The sequence below is a fragment of the Nicotiana tabacum genome, chromosome 23 (assembly GCF_000715075.1).
Source record: "Nicotiana tabacum cultivar K326 chromosome 23, ASM71507v2, whole genome shotgun sequence".
Taxonomy (NCBI): domain Eukaryota; kingdom Viridiplantae; phylum Streptophyta; class Magnoliopsida; order Solanales; family Solanaceae; genus Nicotiana; species Nicotiana tabacum.
The window spans coordinates 14,924,868-14,942,799 of NC_134102.1; the positions used below are offsets into that span (position 1 = coordinate 14,924,868).

General features: G+C 38.5%; 1 protein-coding gene across 16 annotated transcripts; it reads left to right on the forward strand.

Annotated features, from left to right (window-relative positions):
* Positions 1–892: 892 nt before the first annotated feature.
* On the forward strand, positions 893–15,234 carry LOC107776888 (uncharacterized). Of its 16 annotated transcripts, none has more exons than XR_012706209.1 (7): positions 893–1,315; positions 8,191–8,252; positions 9,708–9,782; positions 10,786–10,838; positions 11,213–11,288; positions 11,533–11,574; positions 11,693–12,947. XR_012706209.1 is itself a non-coding variant. In XM_075246904.1 (7 exons), exons 5-7 carry the CDS (start codon positions 11,476–11,478, stop codon positions 12,769–12,771), a joined length of 636 nt encoding a protein of 211 aa, XP_075103005.1. In that variant the 5' UTR covers positions 912–1,315; positions 8,191–8,252; positions 9,708–9,782; positions 10,786–10,838; positions 11,213–11,475; the 3' UTR covers positions 12,772–12,947. The 16 variants fall into 16 exon arrangements, 6 of the variants coding, with proteins under 6 accessions (XP_075103005.1, XP_075103007.1, XP_075103003.1 ...); XR_012706207.1 differs by having other exon boundaries at positions 898–1,315; positions 10,786–11,288; positions 11,693–11,749; positions 12,292–12,947; XM_075246904.1 differs by having other exon boundaries at positions 912–1,315; positions 11,213–11,574; positions 11,693–11,749; positions 12,292–12,947.
* The last annotated feature ends 2,698 nt before the right edge of the window (positions 15,235–17,932 follow it).

Sequence of the window (17,932 nt, forward strand, 5' to 3'; positions counted from 1 at the left end):
GTATAAGAAACCAAACGTATAATTAATTAATTGTTGCATTACAATCCCACATTATAAAGTCCATGTATTACAAACGACCCCTTAGTAAAAATTATAGATTTCCTTTTGTCTTTTCAGATTTGCTTCGTTAGATTGCAGAACTTTACTGTTTGCTTTTGTCCAAACCTTCATTTTGTTAAGGAAAATATCATTCACTTTAATTAAATTAGAAGTAAAATAAACAAGTTGACTAAACCAGAACCAAATTCCTTCTAAGAGACTGAAAATCACATATATGATATTTGGAGATGAATTTTCTTTTATATATCGGGGAATAATAAAAAATGAGAAATTAAGTAGCTTTTAGTTTGTAATGCCAAATGTGAAGCTATTGATTGCACTGGAAATATGTAAAAGCAAAAGTATGTTCAATTTTGTGCGAAAGTTTTTAGATTATTTTATATCCTTTTACTTTAATTTTGGTACTTCCAATTGGAAGCTTTTAAATTTAATCAATTCTCAAGGCTGTTATTCTTGTCAGAAAAAAAAGATGGTACTCTTTGCTTGTGAGGGTCAGCCAAATTTAAGTTTGATGAAATTCAACTTTCGAGCAAAAGTTAAAATGTGTTGTTATATTTGACATGTGTTTTTGAATTCGTAAAATTTATTACTATTTTAAATAAGGTAATAATTGTCTTAGATTAATTACCTTTTAACTCTTGACGCATACAAGAAGAAAAATATATTTAAGGCCACAACAAATATCTACTTATCGTTAGCAAAACAACAAATACAAGAGGTCATATATACCGCTTGATTATTTTGTGGCTAGGCTTACGATATGTTTAAGTTACGACTAAATGTAAATTACATGCCACAAAAGTGGCTATAGTTTAAATAGGAGTAAATGAAAAGTGTTAGAAGAGACATCAGACATTACATATTTTTAGCACAAACCAAAAAAACTTGCGACCTACAACGTATCCCTTTTCTCAACTAATTCCTCGAAAAGCGCGCGAAAACAGTTGGAAAAAATTCTTCTCTTTGTTTTTCTTCCTTATTTTCTTTATATTTATATAGCAAAATTCGTTTTTGTCTTTCCCTTTTATAGTTTCTCTATTTCTCTATTCATATAAACAAATAATGTGATTTTGAGAATTGGTTCCTCTTTTTTTGATTTTCAATAGGGAAAGAGGTATTAATTAGATCAAAATTGAGATGGATGGGAATAACTGGAAGGCTCAGGCCCGGGCTCGGGCTCGGGCTCGAGGTGGTGGTGGTGGTGGTGGTGGTGGTGAAGGTACCGGCCTATCAGCTCCCGCCGGCGGATTGAAATGTAATTTCCTTTATCGCTTGCAACTTGTACTTGTTTTTCTTTTGTCAATGATTTAATACTACTATATACTTTTGTTTATTTGTCTTGTAAATGTAAAAGACGTAGCCAAAGTTCTCATTTAGTAATTCCGAATCAGTTTTGGCAGAGCAATGGTTTGAGAATTGTAGGTTTAATTGAAATTACAAAGCAAAATGGAATTTGTACTGGAAATCTAGTTCCACCTTCCATTTGAGAAAGAAGATACCCGTAGCATTCATTAAAATTTTTTTAAAAAATTCAATACAATAATATTGACGGCACAGAATCTAAGGAAGTGGCAAGTTGTTTGTGTTAGTTGGTGTTTCATGTACAAGGAAAGGGGGTGGGGGTGGGGTGAAGATGTCAATCATTTCCTTTAAAATTGTCTCGTCGCCTCGAGGTTATAGTGGGAAATTCTGATAGGAGTTTTGGGCCTTGGAAGAGTATTAGTTAGTGGGCTCTCTTTTATGTGTAGTTACAGTTAGCCCAGAAATATAGTTATCATATTTACATATTAAGTCCGTTATTTCTTTTTATTTCTAGTCGGTATGAGAAGTTTGTTATGCCAGCTCAGCCACCTTCTCGTTATATACTTTGTAGCACAGCTCTAGGAGCATCATTGGGAGAGTTAATACAATTTCTGCTTTTGTTAGCTTCTTTTCTTCTCTGCACTTTGATTCTTTCTATCAGTGGTATCAGAGCACTTTCCTGCTCAGGGGTATTCTGCCATGGGAGGCGAGATGTTGGAGGTTCTGAATCGTCTTGACCGCATAGCTTTGCGACAAGACCAACTCGAATCAGTGCATGAGAGTATATTCCGTGAGTTGAAAAAAACTATTGGTAACAATCATATCATGGGTAAAGACAAGCAGCAAGCATCGCCGATGGGAGGGTCGAAGGAGCTCTATTCTCCGACCACCGGACCTGGGGGTTTGTTAGGTACTCACAATGCTTCTTCCCTACAACAATCCTCCAATATTAGTAATTCAATTCAACCTCCAGAAACTCTAGTTCAACAAACCTCAAAGCCAAATCTAGATCCCATTAATCTGTCGCCTTTAACCTTCCCATTTCCCAATTCCCAGACTTCATCTAATGCCATCTTAATTCACTCTCCCCAATTTGCCCAATCGTTCATTCCAGAGACCAACCCCTACCCAGATCCCTAGTTCTCAGCCAGTCTACAATCCAATCTCAGCTCCCATGCATAGTCCTTATTTTACCCACAAGCTACCACCATATACCTCACCCTTCCTGAACCCCTATTCTTCATACCCACAAAATCCGACCTATCAGTATAACCCAGTTCAATATAACCCATATTCATTGTATCAACCTAACCCCTCTCATCATTATTACCACTCAACTCCATATAACACTCTTCCACCTCTACCAAATAACCAGACCCTTACCAGATTGTCACGAATAGAGTTTTCGAAGTTTGATGGGAAGGGATTCCAAGGATGGTGGTATAAGGTGGAGCAATATTTTTCGTTAGATGAGGTCCCACCTCATCTAAAAGTCACTGTGGCATCTATACACTTTGATGATCTTGCGCTTCAGTGGCATCAAGCATATATGAGGAGTAAAGCACATCTTCCATTTCCTACTTGGGAGGAGTATCTCTTTGCTATGGCTGATCGATTTGGGGCAGAATATGATGATCCAATGACAGAACTGGTGAAACTGAAGCAAATAGGGGGTGTCAAGGAATTTCAAGAGGTGTTTGATAGAGCTATGACTAGGTTGAACTTGGATCCTAACCATGCTATAAGTATATTTTTGAATGGGTTGAAGCCAGAATTAGGGTATGCAGTCAGAATTCATAACCCCTTCTCTTTACCCCAGGCTTACCATTTGACGAGGTTGCAGGAATCCATATTTCTTAAGCAATCAAGAGCTATGAAGCATTCAGCTGTTTACACCAGTTCTACTGCTACAGCCAATCCCACTTATGTTCAAACTAAACCCATCACCTACCCAGAAATACATCTACCTAAGCCAGTAGATACCAAGGTAAGGAGGAGAAGATTGTCCCCTGCAGAGTTGAGTGAGAAAAGAGCTAAGGGTTTATGTTATGCCTGTGATGAGAAATTTGAACCAGGACATGTGTGTAAAGCCAAGGCACACTTGTTCTTGTTGGAACTAGAAGAGGAGAGTACATAAGGAATTATTATAGAGGATGTCTTGGAACCGGATGAATCAGCTGAGGCATGTGAAATATCCCTTCAAGCACTTAATGGCTCTAAGAAGTACAAAATCTTGAGGGTTACTGGTTATTGCCATAAAAGATAACTTAACATCCTAATTGATAGTGGGTATACACATAATTTCCTTGATTATGACTTGGTGGAGAGCATGGGGTGGCAGATTGATCAATGCCCACCCACGGAAGTTAGCTTAGCTGATGGCAATTCAATACAGGTTCACAAGGTCTGCAAGGGACTTGAATGGCTTTGCAAGGCAATGTGTTTAAAGCAGACTTCCTCTTATTACCATTAGGAAGTTGTGACATGGTATTGGGCATCCAACGGCTTAGTGACTTGGGAGATATTATGTTTAACTTCAAAAAATTAACTATGAAGTTTGAGTATCAAGGGAGATTGGTGGCATTACAGGGAATGGCACCACAGTTGAAGATGGTTGACTCGGAGTCCTTACAAAATATCAAAGGGGGAGATGTTCGGTTGTTTATGATTAAAGCAGTTCCAATGGAGAATGATAGTTCAAATGTGAAAGGGGAAACTTCTCAAACCCAAGAAACTGCAGAAATCCAAGCAGTTTTGTTGGAGCATGCAGAACTCTTTGGAGAGCCCCAGGAACTTCCTCCTTCCAGGGCATTGTTTGACCATAAGATACCATTGCAGGAGGGAGCCAAGGCTGTGAATAGCAGACCTTACAGGTATTCTCCATGCAAAAAGATGTTATAGAAAAAGTGGTAGCTGAACTACTGGATCAGGGGTTAATTCAACATAGTTGTAGCCCTTTTGCTTCCCTAGTGGTTTTGGTAGGGAAAAAGGATGGGAGTTGGAGGATGTGTGTGGATTATAGGGCATTAAACCAAATCACAATTAAGGATAAGTTTCCAATACCTATTATTGAGGAGCTGCTAAGTGAATTAGGCGATTCTCAAATTTATTCTAAGATTGATTTAAGGTCAGGGTACCATCAAATTAGGATGGCCCCTAATGATATTCACAAAACAGCTTTTAGAACACATTCTGGTCATTTTGAGTATCTAGTCATGCCCTTTGGACTGACTAATGCCCCTTCTAGCTTTCAGAGTTTGATGAACCACATTTTCAGGGAGCAACTTAGAAAGTTCATCTTGGTTTTCTTTGGCGATATATTAGTTTACAGTAGAAGTGTGGAGGAAGATGTGCAACACCTCAGGGTAACTTTCACAATACTTAGGCAACATCAACTATATGCTAGGAATTCTAAGTGTGTATTTGCTGCGACAAATGTGGAATATTTGGGTCACTATATCTCGGCTGAAGGGGTTTCTACAGATCCCAAGAAAGTCAAGGTTGTGGCAGAGTGGCCACTACCCAGCAATATCAAACAATTAAGGGGATTCCTGGGGTTGGCTGGGTACTATAGGAGGTTTATCAGGGGTTATGGGGTGATAAGCAAAGCATTGACTGACCTCTTAAAGAAGGATAGTTTCAAATGGACTGAAAAGTCTACTCAAGCATTTGAAAGGTTGAAGAAGGCTCTTACCACAGCACGTGTGCTGGCTATGCTTGATTTTTCTATCACTTTTGTGGTGGAAACTGATGCTTGTGATGTGGGGATTGGTGCTGTCTTGATGCAAAATGGGAGGCCAATTGCCTACTTAAGTAAAGGGTTATCAGTTAGGCATCAGTCATTATCAGTATACGATAAAGAGCTACTGGCTTTGGTACTAGCAGTGACCAAGTGGAGTCAATATCTGATATGCAGACACTTCCTTGTTAGAACAGACCAAAAGGCTTTGAAATTTTTGTTGGAACAAAAATTACACACGGCGTCTCAGTTGAAATGGGTGACAAAGTTGATGCAGTTTGACTTCGAGATTGAATATAAAAAGGGGAAGGAAAACAAAGTTGCTGATGCCTTATCTAGACTACCTGTTGCTGAATTATCCGCTATAACTCTTTCCACAGTAAGGACTGAATTGTTGCATGATATTATGAAGAGTTGGGAAAATGATCCTGACACTCAGGGACTAATCAAACAGTTGCAGCAGCCTGGATCAGAGGTTAAAGGGTACACTTACATACACAAACAGCTCAGAAGACATGGTAAACTGGTAGTTGGACCAAATGTGGCTCTGAGAAAAGAAATACTCCAATTGTGGCATGATTCACCTCATGGAGGACACTCGGGGATAGATAGTACTTATAGAAGGATGTCTGCACTCTTCTACTGGAAGGGTATGAGAGAAGATGTAGCAGCTCATGTGAAGGTATGTGATGTATGTCAAAGGAACAAGTATGAGACCATTGCTTACCCAGGTCTGCTTCAGCCATTGCAGGTTCCTTCAATTGCATGGGCAAGTATTTGCATGGATTTCATCAAAGGGTTACCTAAGTCTCGGGGCAAGTCACTGATATGGGTGGTGGTAGACACACTTACAAAATATGCACACTTCATGGCCATCTCTCATCCATATACAGCTAATGATATAGCTAAGTTGTTTATGGAACATATCTTCAAATTACATGGGATGCCAGAGGAAATTATAAGTGACAGGGATCCAATTTTTACTAGCAAGGTTTGGAGAGAGGTGTTTGCAATACAAGGAGTAACCTTGAACACCTCTACAGCTTACCATCCACAATCCGATGGCCAAACAGAGGTGGTCAACAGGTGTTTGGAGACTTATTTAAGGTGTTACAGCTCCGACTCGCCAACAGATTGGGTACAATACTTGGTTTTTGCAGAATGGTGGTATAGCACCAACTTTCATTCTTCCATTCACACCACTCCTTATGAGGCATTGTATGGGCAGCCTCCCCCCTTGCATCTCCCTTACATAGCTGGAGACTCTGAAGTGGAAGAAGTGGATAGGAGCTTGGTCACTCGAGAATTCAAGTTCCAGTTGCTCAAGTATCATCTAACTAGAGCTCAACAGAGGATGACAAATCAGGCCAATAAACATAGAACATATAGACAGTTCAAGGTAGGGGATTGGGTCTATTTGAAGATTCAACCATACCGGCAGGTTACCATGTCTCAACATCATTTCAACAAACTGTCTGCCAAGTATTATGGTCCGTATATGGTGGAGCAGAAGGTGGGGTCAGTTGCCTACAAGTTAACTCTTCCAGCTGAGCTTATGCTGCATCCAACATTCCATGTGTCGTTGCTCAAACCTTGTCATGAAATTCCAGCTCACATTTCTCATCCTCCAGTGCTTAACCTTGCTAGTCCCTATTGCCCTCACCCTCATAAAGTGTTGGAAAGGAGATTGATACAGAAGGGAAATAAGGCTGTGGCTCAATGGTTGATTCATTGGGATCAAATGTCAGAAGACCAGGCAACGTGGGAAGATGCTAACACGATCAAGATCAGGTTCCCAGACTTCCTTCCTTGAGGACAAGGAAGTTGTCGACAGGGGATTACTGATACGAGTTTTGGGCCTTGGAAGAGTATTAGTTAGTGGGCTCTCTTTTATGTGTAGTTACAGTTAGCCCAGAAATATAGTTATCATATTTACATATTAAGTCCGTTATTTCTTTTTATTTCTAGTCGGTATGAGAAGTTTGTTATGCCAGCTCAGCCACCTTCACGTGGACTGAGCTGTGAGAATGATTTCCTTGTTATATACTCTGTAGCACAGCTCTAGGAGCATCATTGGGAGAGTTAATACAATTTCTGCTTTTGTTAGCTTCTTTTCTTCTCTGCACTTTGATTCTTTCTATCAGTGGTATCAGGTTCGGAGTACAATGGGTGATGTCAAGCACAGTAAAGGGAGCATTGTATAGTTGGCTTTCAGGAAAAGGAAGAGAAGGCCCAAGGAATGGGTTGTTGCCTTACAAGCACTTATGTGGGTTATTTGGAGAGAAATAAATATGAGAGCTTTTGAAGGGATAGATATGAATATTGTTAAGTTGAGGAGTAGCCTCTCCTTATTTTCTTTTGGTGCACCCATGAAATTCTTGTTGTATAGAAGATTGGGTGTCTTTCATGGAAAATCATGTCTTTTTGTAGGTTTTCTACTTTTTTGGTATACTTCTTGTATACGGGCGCATTTTGGCTCAAAACATTATTGAAATTTATTTAATTTATCATAAAAAGATCACTCATTCTAACCAATCAAAGAAAAAAAAATTCACTCTCTTTCTAGGATTATAAGAAAATAATGAAGCTCCCAAGTCCTTGGTCTAGTGGTAAGAGCGAACTTGTGATGTGTAGATTAGGCGCACGTTGCAGACTCGAACCCGATGTAGACAAAATCTTGGTATTTAAGTGGAGAACGACCTATTATCCATCAAGTTTCGAACTGTGCGCCATTGGCTTTGGGGATTTCTCGGTAATAAAGAAAGGGAGTAAGAAAAAAGTGAAAGTTTAAAAGTTAATTGTAATTACAGTTTTATCCAACACAAAATGCACTTTCAAAAGGTAATCAAAATTTGTGTTGGAGATTCGTACTTTTATAATTGTATAGATTAAAGATATAACTGTTAGTATGTTTTCTATGTGGGAAACTTAACTTTCTTAGACAAGTACATTTGGATGGAAATTAAAATGAATTAATATACCTGAAACATCAAACATTGTCCCAAAGTTTGCCTGAAATTTTAATGCAGTAAGGACTCACGTTCTTTAATATTTGTGCTATCCTCAATTTTTGTTTTTTTTATCTGTAGATCCTACAGCTCAGACGAGAAATGCAAATGGAGCTGGTTGGTAGGAGGAGGTTTACCAAAAGGTATTGTTTGCAATGGTATTTTTATTTGCACAAGATTTTGAAAACTGAGGAAAGTACAGGTGACTTGCTGGCAATTGATGTTTTGGCAATTGAAAAGTGATGTGAAATTTTGATAAACTGGCTGGTTATAACAATATGAGAAATAGCTGAATGTTCTGAAATTTTTCCTGTGATTGATGGAGTAATGGAGGAGGTTTACCAAAATAAGTGTTCAGCTAAATTCATGGTCATATCCCTTTCGGCAAGGTACTTTATGTATTGGTGTTCGTAGAGGAAATAGAAAATCGAGCATGTTAACTGGTAGCTTGTTAGAGACTGATATATTCTCAATTGAGAAGTACTAGTACAACAACTACACCTCAACCCCAAGCAAGTTGGGGTCGGCTATATACCCCGTCGCGGTCCAATATTAAAAAGAAAATTTAGTTTCACAAGCACTAGAAGTTCTTTATATTTTCTACTGGCATAATTGAGAAGTGAAGTATTTTTTGATACGATTGATTGGTTACAAAACACTAGTAGTTGAATGCTGTGATCTATTATCTTAATTCATGAGGTAATATGTCTGTAAGTTCGTGTCAAAGTTTTCATGGCATGTTCCCAATTTTGCTTTAGTTCCCGACAACTAAGATTTCTTTATTGCTATTTTGAAGGGTAAACCTATTCATGCAAGAAGTATATACCTGAATATATGGTTATAAGAAGATGTTATCTGAGAAAAGACATCTGTTCATCTATTTTAATTGGTATACTTCTTCAATATTTTTTCTATAATCTAGAAATTTGATGCTTCTGGCTTCGAAACTTGGTCGATAATAGGTCGCGCCCCTCTATCCTTCTCTAAAATCCCCGTCTTGGTTCACCAGCCATGAATAAGTTGGTATTTTGAGTTCTCCAAGAACAAACATATATATCATCAACATGTTCTATATACTCTATACCATCATTTTTTACTTGTCAAGCCTACTATATCCTTATTTCCATTGTTTACCCTCGTTTTGCTTCATTTATTATAAAGGTGTAAACTGGAATATTTGGGAAAAATTAAAAAAAATGATGCTTGCTATTTAGACCATATTATATCTCCCAAACTAGCTATGGAAAAAAAATATATATTCTAATCTACCCTATGTTTTTCCTGGCTGGGCTGGTCTCTGATCACATTATGGAACTTGTCCCCTTGATGCGAGCCGAAATGTGTACCACGAAGCTAAAGGAAGTACAGCTCAGTTACTTATTTTACCATTCACATGCTGAATCCTGCAAAATGTATTGGTTAATCAGTTGTATTCTTCCTCTTCTACTTCAATTTTAACCTTTTCATCTGAAGGTTCTTTACTAAGATTCTCTAGTTTGTTCTCTACTGCATAGTACAGTTGATCTAATTATTACTTATCCACACGGGATTGTAGTCCTGATACTTATATCGTCGACTTAATGAAAATTGTAATGCAGATCAAGTCTATGAAGGAGATGTATTTACCAAAACTCAATGATCTATACCATAAAGTTGCTTCTGAAATGCAGCAGGTGTGTCATCAGCGTTTTATTACCATTATTATCATTTCTGGAGGAAATTCTACCAGCTGTGTGGTGCATCATTCTGGATTTTCTAAATTTTGATATAATTGTAGATGTGCATAGTTCTATTCACTCCCAACTTCAATCCCAACTTGTCGAGGCTATACAAATCATTTATATCCACTCGGTTATATTTAGGCGCATTTCATTCGAATAGTATAGACAAATTACAGGTTCTCAAAATTTCAATATATCCTCACCAAGCATACAAGTCTAACTGAAATAAAGGAACTCTTGGCAAACAGCTAACCCAATGTAACTGTGACAACAACAATCAAGCCTTATTCCTGACTAGTTGGTATCGCTTATATGAATATTTTATATATTTTGTTCCCTTTTTTAGCCAAGTTTTCATTGATGCCAAGAGAAATTTGGTCTAGTTACCCTTAATGGATTTTAAGTCGAAATCATCTCTTTTACTACCTTCAATCATCATACAGTGTTTTATGGGGATAATACTCGCAATGCCTTTCTTTCTTATATTGAAACCATTGCCCTCTAAGTGCTTCACTGTAGTTTCAGATTTTGACCGACTCACTCGCAAATTTCGTCAATTAACACACTGTCATTTGCAAGTAGCATGCACCATGGTACTGCATCTTAAATTCTGTTGGTTTGCTCATCCATAATTAGGTAAAGGAGTACTGATGTCAAATTCCTTGGATAAACCTACCGTTATTGGAAATTCCTCTGTATGTCTTTCCATTTTTCTCATGCCTATGATTGTTCATTGTACATATTTTTTATGGCACTTATATATTTGGTGTACAAACTTCTAAAGATGCCCTTAGTTAATCTTAGAACATTATCTAACTGAGAATTGCTGCAGAAAGATCAAAACTCTAAATTCTCATTTTTGCATCCTTGTTCCTTCCCTGTCATCTTGAGAAAAAGTATTTCCATTGTTGGAATACAGTGTAGTGCGCTTAGTTTGTCTTCATTTTTTACACAGGGGCAGATGCAAATGGGTGGATGACACCGCTTCGCCGGAAAAAAATACTGAATGTTCGTACTAATATTCTGCAAAAACGATACAATATATAGTAATGACACCACTTCCTAGCAAAGAGTATTTCATGATCCACTGGCCAAGCTCATATTTGGGTTTGTAAAGTTCGTAGGCTCGAGGCTGGACCTAGACATTCTATTTTTTGAACATCTTTGAGCGAGCATTTTTGTTAAAAATTTGAGGCTACGGAAAATTGAACCTATACATACCTCCCTTTGCAATAATATTCAACTAAACCATTGGGTCATGACTTTCAACTTGTAGGAAAATGATATTAAATAATATTTATTTATTTTATTTATATAAATACGACACTGCTTACAAAAAGTTCTGCGTACGCCCGTGTTCTTACATCTTTGTCATTTGACAGCTTTGAAGTATTGTGTATGATTGTGAAGTAGAGGTGGTGGTGGGCAGCGTGAAAGGAGTTATTTGCACATATCTAGGTAGTTACTGTGGTATAGATGTGATTTTGATGTTAGTCTCTTTTCCTTTAAGGGAAGAGATCAAGGCCTCCCTAGTTCTGTGGACACTGGACAAGGGTTTGATATATCTGAGTTTTAAAAAGCACTTATATCAACATTTTATTAAAACATAGAGTGTTGGCTAGTTAACTCTGTTATTTGTCTCTTTATGCCATTTCTTAAGTTTTCCTCCCTTTCTGTTTTTCTGCATGATTCTCTTCCTCAGTGTCCCCAACATGAGAAAATTGAAAAGTTCAAGGTGTTCAAGGTAAAGCTGGAATACTTTGTGCTATTATTGCAGCTTAACAAGCACGATCCAACTTTCGAAACTGCTTTCGGTTGAGAAGCACATAAATTTCTTTCTTATATCCAATAATCCTCCCCAGCCTGATTCGTCTCCGCTGCAAGGGCAACTTCCTCAGCCTCCTGTGCATACAAGTCAGGTATGCAGTCAATTGTTTCTATTTGTTTGAATAATTCAATTGTTTTCCACCTTCTCGTTGTTATTCCTGCTTGTGTTAACATGCATCTACATTTTTTGGGTTGTGATTATTCTCCCAATATATATCTCTTAAGTTACGGATGACAAAGGTGGAGTTAAGATTTAAACTTTATGAGTTCTAAATATTAGGGTAGTAACCTCAAGCGTTAGTAACTAGGTTCTAAATTCATTTTTTGTACATATCTTATGGTTTTTCTTAACATAAATATAGGATTTGAACCCAAACCCGTACGACGTACCTTACCATCTAGCTCCGTCCCTGACGAATGATCTCTCGTGTGTTTTATATAAATCCCTTCTGCTTTTTTCTAAAATCTCATGTGTTATGATCTTTTGCAATTTATAAATCTCTCGAGTTACTAATGATCTCTCGTGTTTTATATAAATGATCTCTTTGGTTTTGTTCTAATATTTTCTATGTTTAATGCTAATGATCTCTTGCAATTTATGCTCTTAAGTTACTAATTATCTCTTGCACGTCAGACACCTATGATGGGTTCTGATTGGCAAGATACTGCTTCTCATTTTGATGGGTTAGATGACAGTTTTGGTGGATTGGGTTCGACACAGAATAGTTTTGGTATTGCTACTTCTGGTTTTGATAGGCTGGGTTCTAGTTTTGGTGGATTGAGTTCTGGTGCTAAACTTGATGAGCGTTTAACACATGTTGAGGAACGACTAGAGAAAATTGAGGCTCATTCGAAAAAGGCAGAGGCATTGTTGACTGATATTAACAAAAAACTGAATTATTATCCAGTGAAAATACGGTATGTTAAAGTTTCTAGGGACATTAGATGTTCAGCTAAGTACATGAGCTGTCATTTTCGACCAAAGAGGAAACATAGAGTAGCTGAGATGATAAGGCAGTCGTGCAAACATCGACGATTGAGAAGAGGTGTAGTAGAAGTAGTTTTTCGGTTGGTTCGTATGATGATTGTGCCGACGATGACCAAAGGAAGCTAGATGAAGAGCAAAAAAGTTGATACTAATAACTTATGATTTCTTTTCCTTTGTCTAAGATTTCCTACGAATAAAGTAAATTATCTCTTGCAATTTACAAAAGAGTTGATAATAACTTATGATTTTTTTTCCTTTGTCTAATTTTTTATTCTCATTCAATTTATAAATCTTTTCAGTTATTAACCATTTTCTTGAATAAATTTATCTCTTTTGCTTTGTTCTAAGATCTTCAATGTCCAAAGTAAATGATCCTTAGCAATTTATTACTAGTTTTTTGGGTTACTAATAATCTCGTGCTTTACATAAATATTCTCTTTTGTTTTTTTCTAAGATAATCTCGCTCTTTATATAAATATTCTCTTTTCTTTTGTTCTAAGATCTCTTGTGTTTAAAGTTAATTATCTTTTGTAACTTATAAATCATCTTAGGTTACTTATATTTAATAAATTTAGAAGTGTAAATAAAATTCTTCTTTAATATTTAAAAAAAGGACACTTTATCAGACCTCCCCGGAGGTTTTTACGTGTAACAGATCTCTCTGTGATTTTAAATATTAGCCAGGCTTCCCTTCTTTAATATTTGAGGTAAACAAAACTATATTTTAACCTAACATGGATAAATGTGCCCCGTATATGATAATTTTATGTTCAAGAATTATCTCATATATCTATGACAAAAATTAGCATCGTGATGTTCGAAAATTAATCATGCACAATAAAAACGAAGAGACATTTAAAATATTGATGTTAACTAATCCAGCAGTACTGTTGTAGTTAAATATAAACACCATTTAAAAATATACCGTTGAGGTTTTAAGTAGAAAGAAACAAAAATGTTTTGATACATCATATATACATTAATTTTTGTTGTTTTTCTTTCGAGTATGATTTATGGTCTTAATTCTTAAACTTCATAAAGCTGCATATAACATGTGAAAGATTATGTTTAGCATGTTTTGATTATAGTCCTCCTTAATCAAACATAAGATTGAGCAAAAAAAAAAAAAGATGACTTCAAATTCCAATTTCGGGAATTCTTAAATTTAATTCCATGATTATGTGTTATACGGCAAAACAAACATAAAAATACTAATTGCGAGTGGTTGGAAAAAAAGAAAAAAAAGGTAATGAGGCCAACAAAGACAAAAAGTTCTAGCAACAATAAAATGAAAATAACTTTTATGTTAGGATGTGTAAATTACTAGTATACATTTGCCTATTAATCTATTAGGAATAGATATAAGTACTATATAACTCTTTGTGCTTTGCACCAAAATGAACCCATTAAATGATTCAGTCAATCAAATTTATTTCAAAGATTTCAACTATTCTGTCTTGTCGTTGCGAACTACTGCAACTAAAGCAACTAAAGAAGTAAAAACAATTGTCTTGTAGACATTCAAAAGATTTCTCTTCTTCTTAGAGGGCAGTTGTCTGATTGTTTGGTGACACAAAAGATTGTTTGGTTAGCAAGCACTACCTACTTTAAATTTAATGTTTGTATATATTTATTACTTAGATTATATTATTTTTATAGTGTAAAATTTATAGGCCAACTTTCTCGAAACTTTAGAATTGTGTCGAGTGATTCTGATGTGTTTGTTATCATTAAATCGTAACCTATTTCCATAAAAATAGGCTCTTAATCATTTAACATAATATCATTTTCAGAGTATCAACAAGAATTTATATTTTCTTCCATTATTGCATCAAAATAAATGTAGAACTCATCTTCTAAAAAGTTACGGATAATATCACAATCACCGTACTTTGACTTCGGGTTCATGGTAATATAATACATGCAAAATTCATGATGTGCAAACTTGTAGATGTCGGCAACAACTCTTTGTACTTGCATGTCCATACGATATGATGTAGAAGTCATCACTATCAAAAATGCACTCATATATAGCTTCTTGGAAAAATATATAGTTTAACGAGTTATTATTTTCCGAGTTAACAATAACGAATGCAATTGGGACTCTTTGCTACTGTCGGCAACATTCATGAGTCGCTATTTACTTGAGACTACGGAACGGTATTTCGAGAGATTCTCTTGCACATTTACGTTTGGGACTACGAGACGGTATCTCGGGAGATTCCCTGTTGTTATCTCTGTGTATTGAGCTGTTACCTTCTATGAAATCTTTCTTGTTAAATTTCAGTCTTAATTTTACTGCGATATTTCATTTTTGCCTTGCTTTATTATCATATTCCAGTAGGACCCGGACCTGACCTCGTCACTACTCTACCGAGGTTAGGCTTGGCACTTACTGGGTACCGATTGTGGTGTACTCATGCTACTCTTCTGCACATGTTTTTCGTGTGTAGATCCGGGTGCTCCTTATCAGCCGCATTATCAGTGAGTTGGGATAGTTTTGGAAACTTCAAGGTATATCTGCCGCGTCCGCAGACCTCAGAGTCCCCTTCTACTCTTCCCCAGGTCCATTATCTTCTGTATTTTCTTTTGATAGACTCTGATGTATAGAGACACTAGATTTTCGTTCTGTAGTTTGTGATTCACGATGTTTCGGGTTTTGGGATTGCTGTGTATTGTTGAACAGTTAGTTGTTAAAAATTATGTTTTTCATTTCATTATTCCGCAGATGTTAGGCTTACCTAGTCGTAGAGACTAGGTGTCATCACGACATTATACGGAGGGAAAATTTGGGTCGTGATAAGTTGGTATCAAATCTCTAGGTTCGTAGGTATCATGAGTTACAAGCCGATTTATTAGAGTCTCGCGGATCGGTACAGAGACATCTGTACTTATCTTCAGGAGGCTATGGAACTGTTAGGAAAACTTCACTACTTTGATTCCTTGTCGTGCGAAAATTGTTGACTTAAAAAAAATTCTAAACTTTTGTATTCTATTCTCTCACAGATGGTGAGGACACATACAAGTGGATCTGATGACCAGGCACCCGCGCCCCCTGCTAGAGCCGCGAGAAGCCGGGACCAGGGTAGAGGCCGAGGACGTCCACGTGGTGCAGCCAGAGCACCCGCACGAGCTGCTACAGAGGAGCCCCCAGTAGCTCCAGCTGGAGGGCAGACACCTGAGGCACATGTTCCTGCACCAGCCCTCCAGAAGACTCTAGCCCAGTTTCTGAGCATGTTCAGCAACTTAGCTCAGGCTGGTTTGATTCCACTTGCTCCTACCACATCTCAGGCTGGGGGAGGAGCACAGACTCCCATCGTCGGTACTCCAGAGCAGCGGGTTCAGGTCGACCAGGTTCCAGAGATTGTACCAATGCAGCTGGTAGCTCCAGCTCAGCCCGAGGTTAGGGGAGCAACTTCTGAGGTGGACCAGCTCAGACTTGAGAGGTACAAGAAGTACCACCCACCTACCTTCAGCGGATTGGTTACAAATGATGCCCAGGGTTTTCTAGAGGAGTGTCATCGTATTCTCCATACTATGGGCGTAGCGGAGACGAGCAGGGTTTCTTTTACTACATTCCAGCTTAGAGGAGCAGCCTATCAATGGTGGCGTGCTTATGAGTTGAGTAGTCCGGCTGAGGCAGCTTCACTTACATAGACTCAGTTCTCGGACATGTTTTTGAGAGAGTATGTCCCTCAGAGCCTCAGGGACTCATGGCGCGCGGAGTTTGAGCAGCTGCGCCAAGGTGCTATGACTGTGTCAAATTATGTAGTTCGCTTCAGTGATTTGGCCTGACATGCACCGCCCTTGGTTGCCACAGTTCGAGAGAGGGTTCGAGGGTTTATTGAGGGACTCCACCCCAGCATTCGGATTAGTATGGCCAGAGAGTTGGAGATGGATATTTCTTATTAGCAAGTGGTGAGTATTGCCAAGAGATTGGAGGGCGTGCTTACCCGGGATAGAGAGGAGAGGGAGTCCAAGAGGTCTTGAGAGACTGGTTATTATTCTGGAGCTCGTGTCCCAGCAACTCTCCATGGTAGGGGTTATGTGAGCGGCCCCGTTCATTCATCTCTTCCAGCCGCCAGTGGTGTTCCAGCCCCTTCTAGGCCCCAGAAACCTTATTATGCACCGCCAGTATCTAGTGTGCCTCCTGTACGGGGTGTTCCTAGCGGCCAATCCAGCAGACCTGGCCCGATCCAGTCACAGCAGCCACGCCCTCCCAGGGCTTGTTTGAGTGTGGCGACACTCGCCATATGGTGAGGGATTTCCCCAGATTTATGAGGGATGCACCTCCACAGATTTCTCAGTCACAGCGTGCTCCACCGGGTCCTCAGGCTATGATTACAGCACCAGCTGCCACCCCACCTGCTCAGCCAACCCGAGGTGGAGGTCGGGGAGGTAGAGGTCGCCCTAGAGGGGGAGGCCAGGCCAGATATTATGCCCTTCCTGCTCGTACAGAGGTAGTCGCTTCTGATTCTGTCATTACAGGTATTGTCCCGGTCTGTCATAGAGATGTGTCGGTATTATTTGACCCAGGCTCTACATATTCTTATGTGTCCTCTTATTTTGCCCCGTATTTGGGCGTATCTCGGGATTCTTTGAGTTCCCCTGTTTATGTGTCTACTCCTGTGGGAGATTCTCTTGTTGTGGACCGCGTGTATCGTCGTGTTTGATTGCTCTTAGTGGTTTTGAGACCAGAGCCGATTTATTATTGCTCAGCATGGTGGACTTTAATATTATTTTGGGCATGGACTGGTTATCGCCCCATTATGCTATTCTTGATTGTCACGCTAAGACCGTGACGCTGGCTATGCCAGGATTTCCGTGATTAGAGTGGAGAGGTACCTTAGAGTATACTCCCAGCAGAATTATTTCATTTCTTAAAGCTCAACGAATGGTTGATAAGGGGTGTGACGCGTATCTATCTTATGTGAGAGACGTTAGTATTGATACCCTTACAATTGAGTCAGTTCCAGTAGTGAGGGACTTTCCAGATGTGTTCCCAGTTGAACTTCCGGGCATGCCGCTCGACAGAGATATTGATTTTGGCATTGATTTATTACCGGGCACTCAGCCTATCTCTATTCCTCCATATCGTATGGCTCCTCCTAAGTTAAAGGAGCAGTTACAGGAATTGCTTGATAACGGCTTTACTCGGCCCAATGTGTCACCTTGGGGTGTTCCTGTCTTATTTGTGAAGAAGAAGGATGGTTCTATGTGGATGTGTATTGATTACCGCCAGTTGAACAAAGTCACAGTGAAGAACAGGTATCCATTGCCTCGTATT